We start from the raw sequence: 22,795 nt of genomic DNA on the forward strand, positions 1-22,795 counted from the left end.
TGCTGTACCCTTTCACGTACTTCATCCCCCAAAGTTCCATCCTTACTCATCACACTACCCAAGTACTTGAATGCACTCACATTCTCCATATCCTCACCATCCAACCTCACTGCACACTCTGTGACTTCATTCCTCTCAAACACCATAACTTTACTTTTGTTTACATTAACTTTCAGCTTCCTCCTCCTACACACTGTCCCAAATTCATTCACCAAACCTTGCAACTCCCAGTCATCTTCACTCAACAATACTGTATCATTAGAAAACAGCAACACCGGAAGCTTCCAAATCTCACCCTCATTCATTAGGGCCACCCCCACATCCACTGCCCTACCTTGTACCTCCTTTACGACCCCATCCATATATATATTAAACAGCCATGGAGACATTACACACCCCTGTTTCAGTCCCACATTGAGATCAAAGAACTCACTCAGCTCACCATCCACTCGCACCGTAGCCCTAGCTCCCTCGTACATACTCTTCACAGCACTCAACAATTTCCCCTCCACTCCATATATTCTTAATACCTTCCTCATACCTTTCCTATCTATTCTGTCATAAGCTTTCTCCAAGTCCATGAAGGCAGCGTACACTTTCCTTCCCTTCTCTAGATACTTCTCCACTAAACATCTTCAGAACAAATATCTGATCTACACACCCTGTTCCCTTCCTAAATCCCCCTTGTTCTTCTCCAACTAGCTCCTCTGTCATATGCCTAACCCAATCAATGAGTATTCTACCATATATTTTACCAGTCACACTAAGAAGGCAAATACCCCTATGGTTACCACATACTTATCTCTCCCCTTTTCCTTTGTACAGAGGAACAATTATACCTGATTTCCAGTCCTCTGGAACCCTTCCCTCTTCCCAAGCCAATCTACACAACTTCCATATCCACTCCACAACAATCTCACCCCCATACCTAAGCATTTCACCACACACTCCATCAATTCCTGGGGCCTTTCCCAGCTTAATCTTCTTCATCGCTTCCACTACTTCCGACCTACTGATCTCTTCCTCCCTCCTCTCATCTCTTCTTCTCCCAGCCATTCCCCAACCACTTATACTCACACTGCTCTCACTCTCTACATTCAACAAATCCTCAAAGTGCTCCTTCCATCTCCTCAATTTCTCTCTCTTCTCCACCAACAATCTATTATTTCTATCTTTCACTCCCCTACTATTTCCCCTTTCACACTGCCTTACTTTCTTTACCTCCTTCCAAAACAATTTCTTACTCTCCCTCCATTTCACACTCAGATTCCTCCCAAACTCTTCATCCACTTTCTTCTTACTCTCCTTCACCAGTCTCTTAACCTCCCTTCTCCTGCTCACATATACCTCTCTCTTCTCTCTCTCATCTTCTCCCCTACCTCTAATCACCAACCATTCACCATATGCCTTCTTCTTTTGTTCCACAGCTCGTTTCACCTCATCATTCCACCATGCTGTCCCTTGCACACCCTTGCATCTCCTCCTCACTCCACAAACCGGCTCACACGCTGCGCTTATCTCTTCCGTGAATATCTTACATACGTCTTCCACCCCTTCCATCTGCTCTAGCTCATACCTTCCCAATCTTTCTTCCACTATGCTCTTATACTCTGTCCTCTTCTCACTATCTTGCAATTTCTCCACTCTTCTCACAGGAGCTGCTTCCTCCTGTCTTCCCCTTTGCCTCCTCAACCACTTTCTTTGCAGCTCTACCTTGGCCATCACTAAGTGATGGTCCGAGACTCCATTCCCCCACCCTCTCCACACCCTTGCATCCAACACTTGTCTTCTCATTCGTTCATCCACACACACGTAGTCTATCATTGCCTTTCGTTCAACAAGTTCACCATCCATCCTCCTCATTACTCTCCATGTATACCAGTGGATCATCTTATGACGAAAGTAGGTGTTGGCTATTGCCAACCCCTTACCAGCACAGATGTCCACCAAAGCACTACCATTCCCATCTACTTCCGCTGGCACACCCCACTGACCAACCACTCCATCCACTCGTACATTCCCGACTTTGCCATTCATGTCTCCAATCAACAGCACTCTCTCGCTCCTCTCAAACTTGTCCATACATGCTTCTACTCTCGCCCAAAACTCATCTTTCACTCTTGCCACTCGATCCTCTGTTGGAGCATACACACATACAATCGCCCATGCTTGTATACCTACTTTCATCCTCACCCATACAATCCTTGCACCCACTGTTCCATACTCTCTTATATTCTCCTTCCACTTCTTGCTTATCATCAGACATACTCCCTCTCTTGCCCTCTCATTCTCACTGACTCCCGCACATATACCTACACCGTATTCCCATTCTCTCATCCTTTCGCCTTACCATTTAGTTTCAGTCAATCCACATATATCCACTTTTGCATCCTCAAGCACCTGGACAATCTCTCTCTCTTTCACTTCATCATTCACTCCTCTCACATTCCACGTTCCTACTCTCAGAATGTCCTTTGTCCGTTCCTTAGTCGTCAACGTATGGTCCGTCTGGGTCCGAGGCGCTTTATTTGCTTTTTTAGTTAGTTCTTTTTACGGGGTGGGGCACTAACCCACCACCAACCCTTTTAGTCGCCTCGTACGACAAGCAGGGATACTGGGGGAGTATTCTTGAAACCCCCCTACCCCCAGGGGGGATGCAAAAGTGGATATATGTGGATTGACTGAAACTAAATGGTAAGGCGAAAGGATGAGAGAATGGGAATACGGTGTAGGTATATGTGCGGGAGTCAGTGAGAATGAGAGGGCAAGAGAGGGAGTATGTCTGATGATAAGCAAGAAGTGGAAGGAGAATATAAGAGAGTATGGAACAGTGGGTGCAAGGATTGTATGGGTGAGGATGAAAGTAGGTATACAAGCATGGGCGATTGTATGTGTGTATGCTCCAACAGAGGATCGAGTGGCAAGAGTGAAAGATGAGTTTTGGGCGAGAGTAGAAGCATGTATGGACAAGTTTGAGAGGAGCGAGAGAGTGCTGTTGATTGGAGACATGAATGGCAAAGTTGGGAATGTACGAGTGGATGGAGTGGTTGGTCAGTGGGGTGTGCCAGCTGAAGTAGATGGGAATGGTAGTGCTTTGGTGGACATCTGTGCTGGTAAGGGGTTGGCAATAGCCAACACCTACTTTCGGCATAAGATGATCCACCGGTATACATGGAGAGTAATGAGGAGGATGGATGGTGAACTTGTTGAACGAAAGGCAATGATAGACTACATGTGTGTGGATGAGCGAATGAGAAGACAAGTGTTGGATGCAAGGGTGTGGAGAGGGTGGGGGAATGGAGTCTCGGACCATCACTTAGTGATGGCCAAGGTAGAGCTGCAAAGAAAGTGGTTGAGGAGACGAAGGGGAAGACAGGAGGAAGCAGCTCCTGTGAGAAAAGTGAAGAAATTGCAAGATATCGAGAAAAGGACAGAGTATAAGAGCATGGTGGAAGAAAGATTGGGAAGGTATGAGCTAGAGCAGATGGAAGGGGTGGAAGACGTATGTAAGATATTCACGGAAGAGATAAGCGCAGCGTGTGAGCCGGTTTGTGGAGTGAGGAGGAGATGCAAGGGTGTGCAAGGGACAGCATGGTGGAATGATGAGGTGAAACGAGCTGTGGAACAAAAGAAGAAGGCATATGGTGAATGGTTGGCGAGTAGAGGTAGGGGAGAAGATGAGAGAGAGAAGAGAGAGGTATATGTGAGCAGGAGAAGGGAGGTTAAGAGACTGGTGAAGGAGAGTAAGAAGAAAGTGGATGAAGAGTTTGGGAGGAATCTGAGTGTGAAATGGAGGGAGAGTAAGAAATTGTTTTGGAAGGAGGTAAAGAAAGTAAGGCAGTGTGAAAGGGGAAATAGTAGGGGAGTGAAAGATAGAAATAATAGATTGTTGGTGGAGAAGAGAGAGAAATTGAGGAGATGGAAGGAGCACTTTGAGGATTTGTTGAATGTAGAGAGTGAGAGCAGTGTGAGTATAAGTGGTTGGGGAATGGCTGGGAGAAGAAGAGATGAGAGGAGGGAGGAAGAGATCAGTAGGTCAGAAGTAGTGGAAGCGATGAAGAAGATTAAGCTGGGAAAGGCCCCAGGAATTGATAGAGTGTGTGGTGAAATGCTTAGGTATGGGGGTGAGATTGTTGTGGAGTGGATATGGAAGTTGTGTAGATTGGCTTGGGAAGAGGGAAGGGTTCCAGAGGACTGGAAATCAGGTATAATTGTTCCTCTGTACAAAGGAAAAGGGGAGAGATAAGTATGTGGTAACCATAGGGGTATTTGCCTTCTTAGTGTGACTGGTAAAATATATGGTAGAATACTCATTGATAGGGTTAGGCATATGACAGAGGAGCTAGTTGGAGAAGAACAAGGGGGATTTAGGAAGGGAAAAGGGTGTGTAGATCAGATATTTGTTCTAAGATGTTTAGTGGAGAAGTATCTAGAGAAGGGAAGGAAAGTGTATGCTGCCTTCATGGACTTGGAGAAAGCTTATGACAGAATAGATAGGCAAGGTATGTGGAAGGTATTAAGAATATATGGAGTGGAGGAGAAATTGTTGAGTGCTGTGAAGAGTATGTACGAGGGAGCTAGGGCTACGGTGCGAGTGGATGGTGAGCTGAGTGAGTTCCTTGATCTCAATGTGGGACTAAAACAGGGGTGTGTGATGTCTCCATGGCTGTTTAATATATATATGGATGGGGTTGTAAAGGAGGTGCAAGGTAGGGCAGTGGATGTAGGGGTGGCCCTAATGAATGAGGGTGAGATTTGGAAGCTTCCGGTGTTGCTGTTTGCTGATGATACAGTATTGTTGAGTGAAGATGAATGGGAGTTGCAAGGTTTGGTGAATGAATTTGGGACAGTGTGTAGGAGGAGGAAGCTGAAAGTTAATGTAAACAAAAGTAAAGTTATGGTGTTTGACAGGAATGAAGTCACAGTGTGCAGTGAGGTTGGATGGTGAGGATATGGAGAATGTGAGTGCATTCAAGTACTTGGGTAGTGTGATGAGTAAGGATGGAACTTTGGGGGATGAAGTATGTGAAAGGGTACAGCAGGGAAGAAAGGTTGTTGGTACACTGAAAGCAGTGATGAGAAATAGGGAGGTGAGTATGGAAGTTAAGAAATCACTGCATGATGGTATTGTGATCCCTACCCTGACGTATGGAAGCGAGGCGTGGACCTTGCAAGAGGGGAACAAGTCAAGAGTGAGAGCAGTGGAAATGAGTTACTTGAGAGGAGCATGTGGAGTGACGTGGAGGGACAGGTTGACGAATGAAGAAGTGAAGGAACGTTGTGGGGTAGATGTGGATGTGATTGAAAAGATTAGGAGAAATACACTGAGGTGGTTTGGACATGTGGAGAGAATGGAGAATGAAAGACTGACTAAGAGGGTGTATGTAGGTGAGGTGGAGGGAGGGAGAGGGAGGGGTAGACCGAGGATGAGGTGGAGGGATGGAGTTGAGAGGTATATGAGGGAGGGGGGGGTGAGTTGGGGGGAGGGGAGTCAAATGGTGGGTGACAGAGTGACTTGGAGGCGTTTTGTCTGCGGCCACCCTTTGCGGGATTAGGGCGTCGGGCTATAGATAGATAGATAGATAGACTTTTAGTGATGAGATGGAATTGTACACAACACTCTAATTCAGTGACAGAAATGTCACATTTGGCAAGTTGTTTATAATAAAAGTATACTGTAACTGTATTCTATAATTTAATGCCAATTAATTTCAAGAATTTTGTTATTAATTTGAATTAATTTCAACAAAATTTAGTTTGTATTGTGAAATTCAAGTCTCATCTTCTTGACAACAAACAAGAAGATAAACCCACGCAGACTCCCAAGCAACAGACAACAACTGAACTCACATATTGAGTGACTGTTCCAGTCTCCACGAAGAAACAGAGACTGTTGTAGCCACTGACAGTGATTGTGTTCACCTGGTACAGAAAATGAATGAAATATCATCTTTCTTCTTGAAGGAATATTATCTATCTATCTATCTATTGCCAGACACCTCAATCCCGTTTGGGGTGGACACAAACAAATCGCCTCCAAGTCGCCCTGTCCCCCGCCATTTCACTCCCCTGCTCCCAACTCACACCCCCCTCTCTCATATACCTCTCCACCCCATCTCTCCATCTCATCCTCGGCCTCCCCCTCCCTCTTTCCCCCTCCACCTCACTCACATACACTCTCTTCGTCAGTCTTTCACCCTCCATCCTCTCCACATGGCCAAACCACCTCAGTGTGTTTCTCCTAACGCTTCCTATCACATCCACACCACAACACTCCTTCACTTCCTCATTTGTCAGTCTCTCTCTCCATGTGACTCCACATGCTCCTCTCAAATAACTCATTTCCACTGCTCTCACTCTTGATTTCTGTCCCTCCAACAAGGTCCAAGCTTCACTACCATACGTTAGAGTTGGTATCACAATACTGTCATGCAGTAGCTTTTTCAATTCCATGCTCACTTCCCTGTTTCTTAACACTGCTCTCAAGAAACCAGTAACCTTTCTTCCCTGTTGCACCCTTTCAAGCACTTCACCCTCCACACTCATCACACTACCCAAGTACTTAAACGCACTCACATTTTCCATTTCCTCCTCAACCAGCCTCACTGTACATTCACTGACTTCAATTCTCTCAAAGACCATAACTTTACTCCTCCCTACACTCACTTTTAGATTCCACTTGTTACACAGTCTCCCAAACTCATTCACCAAGCCTTGCAGCTCCCTTTCGTCTTCACTTAACAACACAGTATCATTTGCAAACAACGATACAGGTAGTTTCCAAACACTGCCCTCTCTCACCAGAGTTGCTCCAACATCCACTGCCCTACCTTGTATCTCTTTTATAACCCCATCCATATACAGATTGAACAACGAAGGAGACATGCCACATCCTTGTTTCAATCCAACCTTCAAAGAGAAAAATTCACTCAGTTCACTATCCACATGCATTGCAGCCTTAGCACCCTCATACATACTCTTCACAGCCTTAAACAACTTCCCATCTACTCCATACATTCTTAATACTTTCCACAATCCTTGTCAATCCACCCTGTCATATGTTTTCTCCAAGTCCATGAAGGCCGCATACAACATTCCCTTCTCAAGAAACTTTTCCACTAAAGATCTAAGAATGAATATCTGTCCACCCAGTTATATGCTTTCTCCAAATCCATGAAGGCTGCAAACAACTTCTTTCCCTTCTCCAGAAACTTTTCTACTAAAGATCTAAGAATGAATATCTGATCTACACAACCTCTTCCTTTCCTAAAACCTCCCTTCTCTTCTCCAACCAATTCCTCTGTTATTTCCCTAACTCTGCTAATAAGTATCCTGCCATATACTTTTCCTATTACACTAAGAAGACAAATGCCCCTATGATTACCATACACTTCTCTTTCCCCTTTTCCTTTGTACAGGGGAATAAGTATACCTGACTTCCAATCCTCCAGGACTCTAACTTCCCCCATGGCTAATCTGCACATCTTCCACATCCATTGTACTACTATCTCTCCCCCATGCTTTAGCATTTCACCACACACTCCATCAATTCCTGGGGCTTTCCCCATTTTGCCTATCTTCATTGCTTCCACAACATCCATCCTACTGATTTCTTCCCTTCTTCTCACACCCCTCCTTCTCCCAGCCATTCCCCAGCCACTTATATTCGCATTACTTATATTTTCTATGTTCAACAACACCTTAAAGCATTTTCTCCATCTGCTCGCTTTTTCTCCCTTCTCCACTAGCAATCTACCATTTTTATCTTTCACTCTCCAACTAACTTCTTTAACACCCTGTCTCTCTTTACCTCTTTCCAGAACATTTTCTTACATTCCCTCCACTTTACACTCAAATTCCTTCCAAATTCCTCATCCACTCTCTTCTTAATCTCTCTTACTAATCTTTTCACCTCTCTCTTCCTCTCTCTTCCATTTCTCAACTTCTTCCACAACCCTATCCACTCACTATATGCTTTCTTCTTTAGTGCCACAGCCTGTCTCATCTCTTCATTCCACCATGCTGTTCCTTGAACCCCTTTTTGTCTTCTCTTCACCCCACACACCATCTCACATGCTGCACAGATTTCTTCTGTGAGTATCTTGCACACACCTTCCACGTCCCCCATTTGCTCCAGTTCATATTTACACAATCGCTCCTCCACTTCTCTCTTATAATCTGCCTTTTTTCATCCTGTTGTAATCTTTCCACCCTACTTGTATGAACTACTTCCTCTTGTCCTTCCTTTTTGCTATTCCTCCATTTCATTTGAACCTTGATTCTCACCACCACCAAGTGGTGGTCAGAAAGTCAACTCCCCCAACCTCTATATGCTCTTGCATCCATTACACACCTTCTCATTCTATCATCCACACACACATAATCAATCATTGCCTTCTGTTCATTCAGTTCACCACCCACCCTTCTCATTGCTCACCACATATACCTGTGGATCATTCTGTGTTTAAAGAGGGTACTGGCTATCACCAACCCCTTCCTGGCACAAATGTCCACTAGAGCACTGCCATTCTCATCCACTTCTGCAGGCACACCCCACTCACCAACTACTCCATCCACCTTCACATTCCTTTCTTTTCCACTCATATCTCCAATCAAAAAACTCTCATTCCTTTTAAACTTTTCCATGCACAGTTCCACATTTGTCCAGAACTCTTCTTTCACACTGCTTGCACGATCTTGCACTGGCACATAGAAATACACAATTGCTCACATTTGTAGCCCAACTTTCACTCTTACACACACAATCCTTGAGCCAACTGATTCATACTCTCTTATATTCTCCTTCCATCTTTTGCACACAACAATACACACTTCTTCTTCTGCCCTCGCATTCACACCCACTCCCATGCATATACCTCATCCATATTCCCATTCTCTCACACTCTCACCTCTTCATTTAGTTTCAGTTAATCCATGTACATCCACTTTTGCACCCTCATGTACCTGGACAATCTCTCTCTCTCTCTTTCACATCATTTGCATCCTTTACATTCCATGTCGCAACCTGTACCATGTCCTCTGTTTGGTCCTCAGTCGTCACCTGTTGGTCAGTCCTGGTCCAAGGCTTCTTGTTCATATTTTTAGTTAGCTGTTTTCCAGGGAGGGGCACTAACCCTCCACCAACCCACTTGCTGTCACATAGGGAACACGTGTTGGTTGGTTATAAGGTTACCACCCAGCATTGTAAATACTTTCCTGGTTTACAGGAAATCATTTAGTTTGCCACTCAGTGTTGTGCTACCCTAAAAACAGAGTACCACTACATAATGTGGGTGAACGATGTGTGCCCCCACCTATCTGTCAAATGTAGAGATCTATGGGAAAGGTAAATGGACAAAGTCAAAGGGCAAGATCAACTCCAACAGGTCTGATCTGATTTAAACCAATCAGAACCAATCTTGGTGGAAGGGTTAAGGGTCTGGCAAAAACCGAGGAATTTTCTTCTGGGTGTATGAACCAAATAACTAATATAGTTTTGATTCAGTTTGGATCAAATAAGGTAGATGAGATGAGGAATGTCAAAGAAATTGGTCCATTGTATTTTTTACACCCATCGGTCAAAGGTCAAAGTTAACAATTATTATCCAAAGTGGATGAAATATTGTGGATGGATTCAGGCTAAAACAATGACAAGGTGATTCAATTTTGAGAACAATCAGCCAAATTTCAATGTCACAAGGAAAGGTCAAAGGCCAAGGGTAGGATACTCAAACATATTTATGACTGTGTTCCAGTCGTAACTGTGATTAATTTTTTCCAGGAAGAACTGGTGACATGGAGTGTTTCTGCTCTACTGCTTCTATGTCCTTCCATCCAAAACAGATAACAGCTACAACAATTTTCCTCTGATAACTAGGATATGTTTTTGATGAAATACTGCTAGATGGGAAAATTCTAATATAATTAACAATCCTGCAAAAACTAATATGAAATATGACTTGGAACCCATCATAAACATCTTTGTGAATCCCACACAAAGCTCACAAGGCAATGAAAACTCACACAGTTTTTATCTGATTTGATCCACTGCTGGTGGAATGGGTAAGACTTAGTTAGGCAAGAACGAAGTTTCATCTTGATCACAGGCCAAAGTTAACTATATGACCCTGCGACCAATTGGTGGGTGCGAGTGTTGTATCCCTACTTGTCGTATGAGGCGACTGAAAGGGTTGGTGGTGGGTTAGCGCCCCACCCCATAAAAAGAACTAACTAAACAAGAAAATAAAGCACCTCAGACCAGGATGGACCATACGCTGGCAACTAAAGAACGGACAAAGGACATGCTAAGGGCGGGGACATGGAATGTGAGAGGAGTGAATAATGAAGTGAAAGAGAGATTATTTAGGTGCTTGAGGATGCAAGAATGGATGTATGTGGATTGACTGAAACTAAATGGAAAGGTGAAAGGGTGAGAAAATGGGAATACGGTTTAGGAATACAGTAAAACCTCAATATAACGGACTTCAATAGACCGGAATTCGCTTTTATTGGACTCTAGGAGCTACCAGACTAAATTCCTATACATCGGAAAAAGTCCGATAAAGCCAGAAGCAGTCCGGACTGCCTGACCACTTCAGCTATGTTCACCAAAATAAGGTAAATGAAAGACATGTTTATCAGTGTACAGTACAGTATTTTTATATATATTATACCATTTGATTAATGTAGTGAAGTTATAACACTGTACAGTACCACAATGGTTGTCAAAACAGTTTAAAAACTGCTCATGCAATCCGGACTAATGTCTGATATATCGGAAAAAGTCTGGATTAGCAAGGGGAAGTCCGGATGTCACTTTCATCAGAATTTTGCGTTTTTTGGAATGGTTTGGGCCCCAATTAGTCAGGTATAATGAGGTCTTACTGTATGTGCGGGAGTTAATGAGAATGAAAGGGAAAGAGAGGGAGTATGTCTGATGATAAGCATGAAGTAAAAGGAGAATATATTGAGAGTATGGAACAGTGGGTGCAAGGATTGTATGGGTGAGGATGAAAGTAGGTATACAAGCTTGGGTGACTGTATGTGCGTATGCGCAGACAGAGGACCGAGTGGCAAGAGTGAAAGATAAGTTTTGGGCAAGTGTAAAAGCATGTGGATGTGATAGGAAGCGTTATGAGGAACACACTGAGGTGGTTTGGCCATGTAGAGAGGATGGAGGGTGAAAGACTGACGAAGAGAGTGTATGTGAGTGAGGTGGAGGGGGGAAGAGGGAGGGGGAGGCCGAGGATGAGATGGAGGGATGAGGTGGAGAGGTATATGAGAGAGGGGGGTGTGAGTTGGGAGCAGGGCAGTGAAATGGCGGGGGACAGGGCGACTTGGAGGCGATTTGTTTGTGGCCACCCCAAACGGGATTGAGGCGTCTGGCAATAGATAGATAGATAGTAAAAGCATGTACGGACAAGTCTGCCAGAAGCGAGAGAGTGTTTATGATTGGAGACATGAATGGCAAAGTTGGGAATGTATGAGTGGATGGAGTGGTTGGTCAATGGGGTGTGCCAACTGAAGTAGATGGGAATGGTAGTGCTTTGGTGGACATCTGTGCTGGCAAGGGGTTGGCAGCAGCCAACACCTTCTTTTGGCATAAGATGATCCACAGGTATACATGGAGAGTCATGAGGAGGATGGACAGTGAATTTGCTGAATGAAAGGCAGTGATAGATTACATGTGTGTGGATGAGCGAATGAGAAGACAAGTGTTGTATGCATGAGTGTGAAGAGGGTTGGGGAATGGAATCTCAGACCATCACTTAGTGATGGACAAGGTAAGGCTGCAAAGAAATTGGATGAACTGACGAAGGGGAAGACAGGAGGAAACAGCTCCTGTGAGAAGAGTGGAGAAGTTGCAAGACAGTGAGAAAATGGCAGAGTATACGAGCATAGTGGAAGAAAGATTGGGAAGGTATGAGCTAGACCAGATGAAGGGGTGGAAGATGTGTGTTAAATATTCATGGAAGAGATAGGCGCAGCATGTGAGGTAATTTGTCGAGTGAGGAGATGTAAGGGTGTGCAAGGGACAGCATGGTCGAATGATGAGGTGAAACGAGCTGTGGAACAAAAGAAGAAGGCATATAGTGAATGGCTAGTGAGCAGAGGTAGGAGAGAAGATGAGACAGAGAAGAGAGAGGTATACGTGTGCAGGAGAAGGGAGGTGAAGAGATTGGTGAAGGAGAGTAAGAAGAAAGTTGATGAAGAGTTTGGGAGGAATCTGAGTGTAAAGTGGAGGGATAGTAAGAAACTGTTTTGGAAGGAGGTAAAGAAAGTATGACAGTGTGAAAGGGGAAATAGTAGGGGAGTGAAAGATGGGAATAGCAGATTGTTGGTCCAGAAAAGAGAGAAATTGAGGAGATAGAAGGAGCACATTGAGGATTTGTTGAATGTAGAGAGTGATAGCAGTGCAAGTATAAGTGGTTGGGGAATGGCTGGGAGAAGAGGAGATGAGAGGAGGGAGGAAGAGATCAGCAGGGCAGTAGTAGTGGAAGCATTGAAGAAGATCAAGATGGGAAAGGCCCCAGGAACTGATGTAGTGTGTGGTGAAATGCTGAAGTATGGGGGTGAGATTGTTGTGGAGTGGATATGGAAGTTGTGCAGACTGGCCTGGGAAGAGGGAAGGGTTCCAGAGGACTGGAAATCAGGTATAATTGTTCCCTTATACAAAGGAAAAGGGGAGAGAGAAGTATGTGGTAACCATAGGGGTATTTGCCTTCTTAGTGTGACTGGAAAAATATATGGTAGAATATTCATTGACTGGGTTAGGCACGTAACAGAGGAGCTAGTTGGAGGAGAACAAGGAGGATTTAGGAAGGGAAAAAAGTGTGTAGATCAGATATTTGTTCTAAGATGTTAAGTGGAGAAGTATCTAGAAATGGGAAAGAAAGTGTATGCTGCCTTCATGGGCTTGGAGAAAGCTTATGACAGAATAGATTGGCAAGGTATGTGGAAGGTATTAAGAATATATGGAGTGGAGGGGAAATTGTTGAGTGCTGTGATGAGTATGTACAAAGGAGCTAGGGCTACGATGCGAGTGGATGGTGAGCTGAGTGAGTTCTTTGACCTAACTGTGTGACTGAAACAGGGATGTGTGATGTCTCCATTGTTGTTTAATATATATATGGATGGGGTTGACGAGGAGGTGCTAGGTAGGGCAGTGGACATGGGAGTGGCTCTAATGAATGAGGGTAAGATGTGGAAGATTCTGGTGTTGCTGTTTGCTGATGATACAGTATTGTTGAGTGAAGATGACTGTGAGTTGCAAGGTTTGGTGAATGAATTTGGGACAATGTGTAAGAAGAGGAATCTGAAAGTTAATGTAAACAAGAGTAAAGTTATGGCGTTTGAGAGGAATTAAGTCACAGAATGCACAGTGAAATTGGATGGTGAGGATATGGAGAATGTGAGTGCATTCAAGTACTTGGGTAGTGTGATGAGTAAGGATGGAACTTTGAGGGATGAAGTGCTTGAAAAGGTACAGCAGGGAAGGAAGGTTGTTGGTTCACTGAAAGCAGTGATGAGAAATAGGGAGGTGAGTATGGCTGTTTAGAAGTCACTGCATGATAGTATTGAGATCCCTACCCTGACGTAGGGAAGCAAGGCATGGACCTTGCTAGAGGGGAACAAGTCGAGAGTGAAAGCAGTGGAGATGCGTTACTTGAGAGGAGCATGTGGAGTGACATGGAGGGAAAGGTTGACGAATGAAGAAATGAAGGAATACTGTGGGATGGATGTGGATGTGGTTGAGCAAGTTAAGAGAAATACACTGAATTGGTTTGGATATGCAGAGAGAATGGAGAATGAAAGACTGATTAAGAGGGTGTATGTAAGTGATGTGGAGGGAGGAAGAGGGAGGAGAAGACCTGGGATGAGGTGGAGGGATGGAGTTGAGAGGTATATGAGGAAGGAGGAAGTGAGCTGGGGAGAGGGTAGTCAAATGGTGGGTGTCAAAACAACTTGGAGGTGTTTTGTCTGCAGCCACCCTTAGCGGGATTGGGGTGTCAGGCTATAAATAGACTGATAGATAGATAGAGTGTTGCTATCTCTTTTTGTAATTTAAATCTATTCCAGGCTAAATACTGCTGTTCACCCCCCCCCCCAAAAAAAAAAAAAAAAAAAAAAAAAAAAATTATCGGCCCATTAGGGTACGATGGTTGTGAAAATGAGCGAGTTCTGAAGACACACATGAATCTATAAATCTGGTGCCTCAAACATACACCACCCGGTACATGAATTTTTATTTCGAGTTATAACAATTACCAGATATAATATTTTCACTTATAATAAACACGAAGTCCCATACATGACGATGCTTTGTCCATGTTTCAGAATGACACGAGCCGTTAGAGGGACGATACTTTTTTGGAAGGATGTACATAAAGCTGATCCTTCATAAAAACACTAAATGATTCATGAATATCATCAGGATAAAATGAAAGCTTTGTGGAAAGTTATGCTACAGCCTTGCAACAACAACAATGTGTCTTCTAAATCTACCTGATGGCCAAACCTCACTGCCCAAGCTCCCCTAAGGCTAATAACAATGATATTTACCTAACTGTGCTGATGTTTTGTTCATTAAACAGATGACCTCAACTCTATCCTTTAAAGCACTTTCCAAAAAAACTGTCATTAATGTGGCCTCAAGAAGACCATTTGGATACGATCCAGGTGAACTGACGGTTAAAGATGCCCTCTGCAATCAACCATCCTCTTTTCAGAGGAACAAGAGGGAGCTGAGGGATGTTTGTACAACTGTATAGCCCTGGTTATACTGGTGCTGATGTGCAAAAGCAAGTCCTCTCCAGCAGCAGCAAATACAGCGCCTGTTTTCTATCACAACTTTTTATTTGTTAAACTGAACCAAGTGAGGACTGATCATGAATTAAAAAAATAAAAGCAGATGCACAACACACACCTGTGCACACACACACACACACACACACACACACACACACACACACACACACACACACACACACACACACACACACTGCTCACCTTAGTCTTATCTCTGCTGCCCTCAGTTGTGTCCATCTCGGCTGCCTCCGCTTCTGTCTTCGTATCCTTGTCATTGGAGGCATCGGCTCTTTCTTCAGTGTTGTCATTCCTCTCATCAATGAGATCATTTTTCTCTTCTGTTCCCTGCATTCTCCCATCCTTCTTTTTCTCCTCATTAGAGTCATTTTCCTCATTATCACTTTCTCCATGCTCAATTTCTTCTTCACCTGGTTTCTGCTCACACTCTTCCTCATCCTTCCCTGGTTGGTGGTCATCTTCTTGCCCATCCTCATTCTTCCTGTCCTCTTTTTCCTTGGGCTCCCGCTCCTCCTCAGGAAAGACACCCATCTCCTCTATCTCCATAGGGTCACACTCACTCTCGTTGTTTTCTTCCTTTTCATTGGGTTCACCGTCGTCAAGAGTCATGTCATCAGGAAGCTCTAGCTTCTCCTCATCATCTTCATTCTCAGCATCAGCCTCCCCACCATAAGGATCCTTAAAGTTATCTCTGTATTCTTCCCCGTCCTCATCCAACTTATTCTCCTCTCTAGTGTCCTCCATTTCTTCAAGTTTCTCCTTCTGTTTCTGCTCTTTGTCCTTCTCCCTCTTACTCTTGTTTTCATCCTTGGCTACCATTTTGGACTCAGTGACTTCCCCATCTCCTGGACCATCTTCTTCCTTGTCATCTTTCTGCTCTTCTTCTTCATCTCTATCTTCATCTTCACCCCATAATTTTTCATCCAGCTTATCTGCTCCCTCGCCTGTTTCTCCCATCTGCTTATCAAATTCCTCATCCTCTTCACCATTGTCATCTGAGTCATTTTCTTCATGCTCAACCTGCTCCACATCCTGCTGTTTCCCTTTAAAATCTTCGCTCATTTCAATGCCCTTATCCTCCTCTTTCAAGTCTTCATCACCTGGCTTTTCAGTTTCACCTTCCTGCAGAGCAGACTCAAGTTGATCCTCTGATTCAAAGCGATCAGACACATCCTTCTTCCCCTCACCTTCACCCAGACCTGTACCACTTGAATCTTCAAAGGTGTTAGCACCCTCACCACCTTCTTCTTCTAGTTCCTGAGGTCGACAGAAGCCTTTTACTGCAAGGTGCTGGAAGATACCTAGTAACACTGAAGTTAACTTTGCAATGCTTCGGTTACTACTCACCAATGACAGCAAAACTGACTCACAAATAGCTTGATACTGTTCAAAAAGTGGAAGAGCTGCTTTCAGTTCTTTTAGCAAGTCTGGCTGCATCTCACTTGCCTTCACTAATTTATGCAACATGGATACAATCTCCTTGGCTTTCAGGTCTTTTTCATCAGAGATAAGGTTCTGTGACAAGCCAGAAGAAAGTAAGTTCTTGACAATTTCTTTACAGTTTTCCTTTACAGTGGTCTTACCATGACAGTGTCTCTTATAAATGTTCTCAACTGAAAACAGTACCTGAGTTACACAAGTTTCTAGATACTTCATTTCAGTAACTTCAGTCTGGGTTGTAGCTTCAGTGTCAATTACACTAGCAATGTCACTCCTCATACTTTCCCACTCCATTAACCACTTGGTCAGCTGACACAGAGCTGGGTGCTGACTACATTCATTCACTGCTTTTCTTAGTCTCTGTGTCTCAGTTATAAGGTGATTTAGAGATTCCTGATACACCTTAAGTTTTGCGGGTGTCACTAAACGATAACCACCTTTAAAGTGCCTCACGGCACTGGCAAGCTTTTGTGTATGATAGCATGTTACCTTTCTACTTTCTTCTAACAATTCCTGGAGTTCATGTATACGGTCTTGCTCAAGGACACGAGCACTGTCAAGAACGATACAGTGATTACTTGTGCTGGGTACACCACTAAGCAAGGCTTGTGTTTCTGCTGTGACAAGGGAAAGCGAGGATGAAAATGCATGCAACCTTTGCAAACACTTAACCAATTTGGAACATGTAGGTGACTGTGATTTATAATCTCTTAAATCCTCCAGAATATTTTGCAACTGACTACTACTGTCACTGACCCTCACCAAAGTTTTCCGCTGATCTCTGGCAAGTGTGAAGAGATGGCAAGATATACCACGCAGCTGCTTGATTAACTCAGGGCCCAGGTCGCTATGAGGTTGCTGTAGCGAAGTCAGGAGGAGGGTGAGGCGGCCAATGCAACGGTTCAGATATTTCACACAATCTGGCCAAGACTGACATGCTGACTGTAGGGAAACTCGTCTTGAGTGTGAAACAATTAGCTGTGCTGGCGGTATACTCAAGCAAGCATCAATGTCATTATCATGCCACTGGCTGTTTCCTCTAGTGTATATTACACCCATTGAGCCCAGCACCTTGAAGAGACGAGCTAATGAATCCCGCCGCCGTTGCATCACGTGGCGCAGCTCCTTTAAACGCACCTCAGAAGTTAAGTTTTCTGCACGTGCTGCTGCTGCTTGAAGTTCCTGATAGTTGTTGATGATACCTGAGGTCATGTCCTCCACTACATCTACATAACCAGAATAAGGAAGCTTGGTCAACATCCTGCAAGTAAGTTTATGACAGCGCTGTGTTAAAAATGATATGCGGGATAGGACTGAGCCTTCTGCAGCAATGCTTGAATGTTCTAAAACACTTGGGACTGGAGGCATGGTAGGGGCAGCACTGACCCCTCCTCCATCATGTTCATCTTTGTCCCAAGCACCAATGGGGTTCTGTGTAAGTTCTGAATTGGCATCACAAAGAATTGGGGAAACTGGCTGGCGTAGTTTCTTCTCCCAGTTTCTCATGTGGCGATGAAGCGTGCGGTGACTCTTGTTTACAGATTCACGAACAGCAAAGTAGTTAATGTCATTCCAACGAGCTATTTTCACATAGTCTTTAACCTCCTTTTCAATTGGCTGCCTGGCTTCTGACATGCTGGTATTTACCTGGGGCAAGAACTGACTGTAGTACTGATACAAATTCCAAGAGATGGCCAGCAGGGATTTAGCAATTTTAGTTCTTTCCAACACAGCAGTATTACAATGGAAAGCATACAGCAGCTGCAAGCGAGTTTGGAAATCACCCAAAATTGAAGTCTCCAAAAACTGCTTTAATGCTTTCAGCACTTCAGGAAGGGACACTTCCTTTGTAAGAGCAGCCTGGAATGTACTATAAAGATGAGGCCACCACTTTCGACCTTGTGTTGCAACCTTGTGAGTGACTGTGTCTAGACAAGACCGCCAGGCGTTTAGCTCTAGCTGCCGCCACTCCAATACCTGGCGGGTTACAGCTTCAAGTTGGCTCATCAAGGAAACACCTGAGTGTGCATTTCTCTCCCATTCCTGAGCTTTTTCCAGAACTGTTTCCAGGCCTACAATAAACCTCATAAGCGGGGAAGTGAGGGGAAAGGCCAACACCCGGGCTATGACAGTGTTTACCATCATCAAAGTGGGATGTCCTGGCCATTTACCCAACAGCTCATCAACACGCTGTTTAACAGAATGAAGCAGTGGTCGAACCTTTATGACTTCCTGTGGGTTTGAATCTTGATAAATATCATATGGATGTGTTATAAGTGTAGGAGGAGGAGACTGTGTGAGGAGGGAGCAAGCACTGGAGTTACCAAGTATCAGAGCTCCAACAACAGCTCGATCTAGACTGCATCCAGCAATGGCTCCTGCATTCCCAACTAATGACTGCAGGACATACAATCTGAGCAGTGCTGCCCTCACCACCTGCGAGGGGGATTGTACTACCTTACTTGTGGAAGATGGAAGCCAAGGGGTATTCACCAGGCTTGTGAAGAGCAAATAATGCAACTCACTGACTTCACACAGCTGTTCATCAGTTACATAACCTACTGCAACTTCCTCAGGTTCTCTGACTGTATAACCATCACATTTTGATGGGTCATCCAATGTTATGCCCTCTAAATCCTTGAATTCATTATGATATGAAGGAAATGCCTTATTAAACTCTTCCTCCTCTATCTCATCCTCAGTCTTTGAAACTGCAATGGTACGAGACTTGTAGCGATACAGACTCTCTTCTTCTTGAGTTCGCCGGGCCTTTTCTTCCTCCTGTTGTCTCCATATAGATGCTACTTCATCCAGTAGCTGTGAAGCCATTTCAACCGATGGTTTGTTCAAGTCATGCTGAGCCAGAGATACATTCAAGAAATCCAGGAGAGCTGCTTGTAAAATAAGGTTGTTGGCAATCTTTGCTTGGTTTGGATAGAGATCATTTGGCAGCAAACTCTTCATCACATTTGCAAGGTCTAGTTGGTTATTCAGAAGCTGAAGTGGCTGATCTGGTTTTCGAGGGGAAGGGAAAGCACAGTACAACTCTAGGCAATCTGTCAAGGGAACTCCACAACGTAGGTTTAGGTTCTTGAGGTGGGAATGAGCTACTATAAGTCGAAGAGCTTCACATGTTACAGTTACAGCCTGGAGAAATAGGTAGGTGAGATCTCGGTACAGGGGATACTGATATATAATTTTCTTTACAAAGTTGTCACATGAGGCCAACAAAACATTGACTTTCATAATGAATGCTTCGTGGCCCTGTCTGTTCTCTTCTGACTCCACACTTTTCAATAGTTCCCATATGGTCTCAGGAACAAATACAGTTGACATAAAATGAGCAAAGTCTTGCTTAAGCTGCTGATAAACAAATTCTCCTCTTCGATATGCAACCTGCTGGGTTAGCTGACGAATAGTTGCATTCAAGTGGTCACATCTGCTCTTAAAACCAGCCAAATGAGGGTGTACCTGCTGTGTGGCTGGGGTGGTGATGCTTCCTCTCAGACACTCAAACCATTCTGCAAGCATGAGGCGGGATTCTAGGTCCTGCAGCTCTTGGCTGAAGTAGCGGAGCAAGAGACTGGTACGGTGAGCAGGATCAACTGGCTCCAGACATCCTACAATACTGCCCTGAATGACACCTGTTATCACACCTGCACGAGCTGCCATGGAAGACTTCACGCTCCAATCATCCTCACAATTCTTAATCTCCAAGCTTAAGCTGGCCAGGTCTTTCAGTTTTTCTTTGTGTCCATTTGGCATACACAGATCTGTGCATTCTGAAATCAGGGAAGCCAAATGTGAAGCAGTGTGCAAGTCATACACTCCAATATTGAAATCATGAACAATGCCTAATGTGTCAGCAAGTGTTCCCATGCTTGTGGTGATATACATTGTAGCATATCTGGTAAAAGATGCTTCATAACTAGCAGCAGGGTCTGCCAAGGTTGCCCAATTATGCCACAAGACTGATCGTGTTGTTTTCAGCTGGGCAACTTTCTCTACATGATAGCCTGTTTGAATTTCTTCCATAAATTCTTCACAACTAGTGCCACGTGTCTTCCTCCCAGCCAGCATAATATAAGAAAGCTGACAAGTTGCAGGATGGAGAACAGTACAATCTCTCTTCTCCTCCTCTTCCTCCTCCTCTTCCTTGGCCGGTGGGTAAGAGTATGTGAGAAAATAACGAGTGTGGCGTGAAGCAGTGGACTGACAAAGTGCCAGATAGCTGTGAGTTGATGTCACTGAGGAATTCCGAAATACTGGTCCTGACAGAGCTGATGCCACCCACCTGAACACTCCAGGAGCTTCTAAAACTGCACTAGTCACATCTGGTGATGATTTATCAGAAAGAGCCAAGATCCCAAGATAATCCTTCAAAGGCCAAAGCTGAACCTTTAGGTCAAAAGTGTCTGTTTCTTCTGGGTCACGAGATTCCTCAAGTTCTTCACATTCTTCTTTCATATTTTCTTCTATATCACATTTCTCTTTCACAGTTTTTTCCAAGGTACTTATCTTATCATGTACTGTGTCAATGGAGTCTACACAAGTAACTTCTCTGGCCACCTGCATTAGTGATTCACGCATCCCTTCTCCACATGATGATGCCAAGAATCTATTGAGTTTCTTATTATCTAAAGAAGGAACCAAGTTGCAAATGATATTCATGAGACGAAACTGAGCATCAGCACAGACTGCTGAGGTGAAGGGTGCTGGGGCCAATTGTGACCGCACCTTAACGGCCAGCTTATGCAGTGGACCATATTCTCTCTCCAGTGCTCCCTGCAGTCTATTCACAACCTCTTCTAATTTTTCTGGGACAAGGGAACACCAAGATCCAGGAATTTTTTTAAGGAATTCTTCATACAGCCACTGCCAGTGAAGAGTTAACTGGGGGAGGAAGAGGTGGAACTCTGTTTTTGGCACAACTTGTTGAGACAACTGGTGGAAGTGTTCACACCATCTCATGGCAGTTAACAAATGGAGGAATTCTGCATCTGTGAAGGGTATTTGTGTGCTGTTGGAAAGTGCCTCTAACAACTGGTTAATGTGATTCAGCAGAGGAAATATGAGTGACACTGACGGATGCAATGAAGTTCCCTTACTCACAAGACCCTTACTCAATGCTTGGGATATGTCAAACAGTGTCATAGAATCCTGTTTGACCTTGCTACTTTCAAGCTCACTAGGGTTACACTGTTGCTTATACCATGAGTTTATTGTGTTCCACAACCAGAGAGATGACTTATTAGCCAAACTCTCTAAATCAAGTCCTTCTTTCTTGATCTCTTGTCCTGATAAAGCTTGGAGATGGAATCGGGGATCATAATAATATGCTGGACTTATGCTTGATTCTAGTAGCTTTGCTGCATCACACTGATCACTGGAGAGGACACACTGAATAGCAGACAACACTTTATAACCCAGCTGGGAGGCATCATCTTGTGGGTTGTTACCAACCTGCAGCCTAACCAAGGCCTCCAACAGGGGCCAGTCCTGCCTGGGCATTGTGGACAAAACCATTACGATACAGTGCATTAACCCCACCTCTGAAGCTGGTATGGCATGTGAGAGAGGGAGAGCAGCTGAAACCCAGGATGCACCAGCCTCAGGGTGGGTTATGGCCTGGGTAAGGGTGTGCAACAGCCACTCCTTCACCAAAACCTCACACATGTTGCTGCCCAGGTTTAATCTCTTGATGCTAACAGCTTGATTCTCATAACGAGGCCAAAGAATATCAGCAGACATCATTTTCTTCCATTTTTTAGCAGCCTTTTTAATAACTTTATGTACTAATTCCTTCACAGCTGACTTGCTCTGAGATCTGTATTAAAAGAAAAATACAGTAGTTATGGGACATAAGCACTCATGAACTCTTTTTACTATGATAATATAATTTTATATTAATTCTTGCTGATACAAGTTTATTTTACTAAGCTGAGACAAGAACTCTTGTAGAGAGTTAATGAAGGTTTATAAAATCCTTCATATTTCAACTTTTTCATCTATAGTTAAAAAAAAAAAAAAAATCATCCTGAGATATCAAGAAACTAAAATAATGTACACAGAAGGGGTTCATCTGAGATACCATTATCATGCACCACTATCATCCTGCTCCCAAATACACAAAGGAAATTTAAAAAGTAAGGGAAACTATAATTACAATGTCCAACATGCCATACATCATATTGCACAGCATTTCAGCCTCTGAAACCTTCAGTTCAACCCTACAGGCTATACCATCCAACAAATCACCTTATGAAAACCTGTAAGGTTGGGACATTCCACTTAAAGTCAAGTTAAAATTGAGTACAAATCTTATCTTCCCATCCTGAAATATTTCACCCACATAAAGAAATGCTTTGTTGATGCTACTGTTCTGGCCCCAACTCATCTGGACATAAACATTGAGACTGTTGAAAATCAGCACCTTTAGCTGGGTGTTCCCAGAGATCTTTTGTTATACTGTAAGACTGTCTGGGTTGTGAGAGTCAGGTGTATGAAGTGAGTGTGTTGCGATGTGAGA

General features: G+C 43.9%; 1 protein-coding gene across 1 annotated transcript in view; it reads right to left on the reverse strand.

Annotated features, from left to right (window-relative positions):
- Positions 1-22,795, reverse strand: part of LOC145406748 (midasin) — a 489,879-nt gene that overhangs the window by 80,118 nt on the left and 386,966 nt on the right. Inside the window, exon 28 of the mRNA XM_080277847.1 lies at positions 15,010-22,093. Coding sequence (XP_080133973.1) covers positions 15,010-22,093 — 7,084 coding nt within the window. The remainder of the gene's footprint in view (positions 1-15,009; positions 22,094-22,795) is intronic.

The sequence above is a fragment of the Coenobita brevimanus genome, chromosome 71 (assembly GCF_032717465.1).
Source record: "Coenobita brevimanus isolate Jiangsu-jjx chromosome 71, ASM3271746v2, whole genome shotgun sequence".
Lineage (NCBI taxonomy): Eukaryota > Metazoa > Arthropoda > Malacostraca > Decapoda > Coenobitidae > Coenobita > Coenobita brevimanus.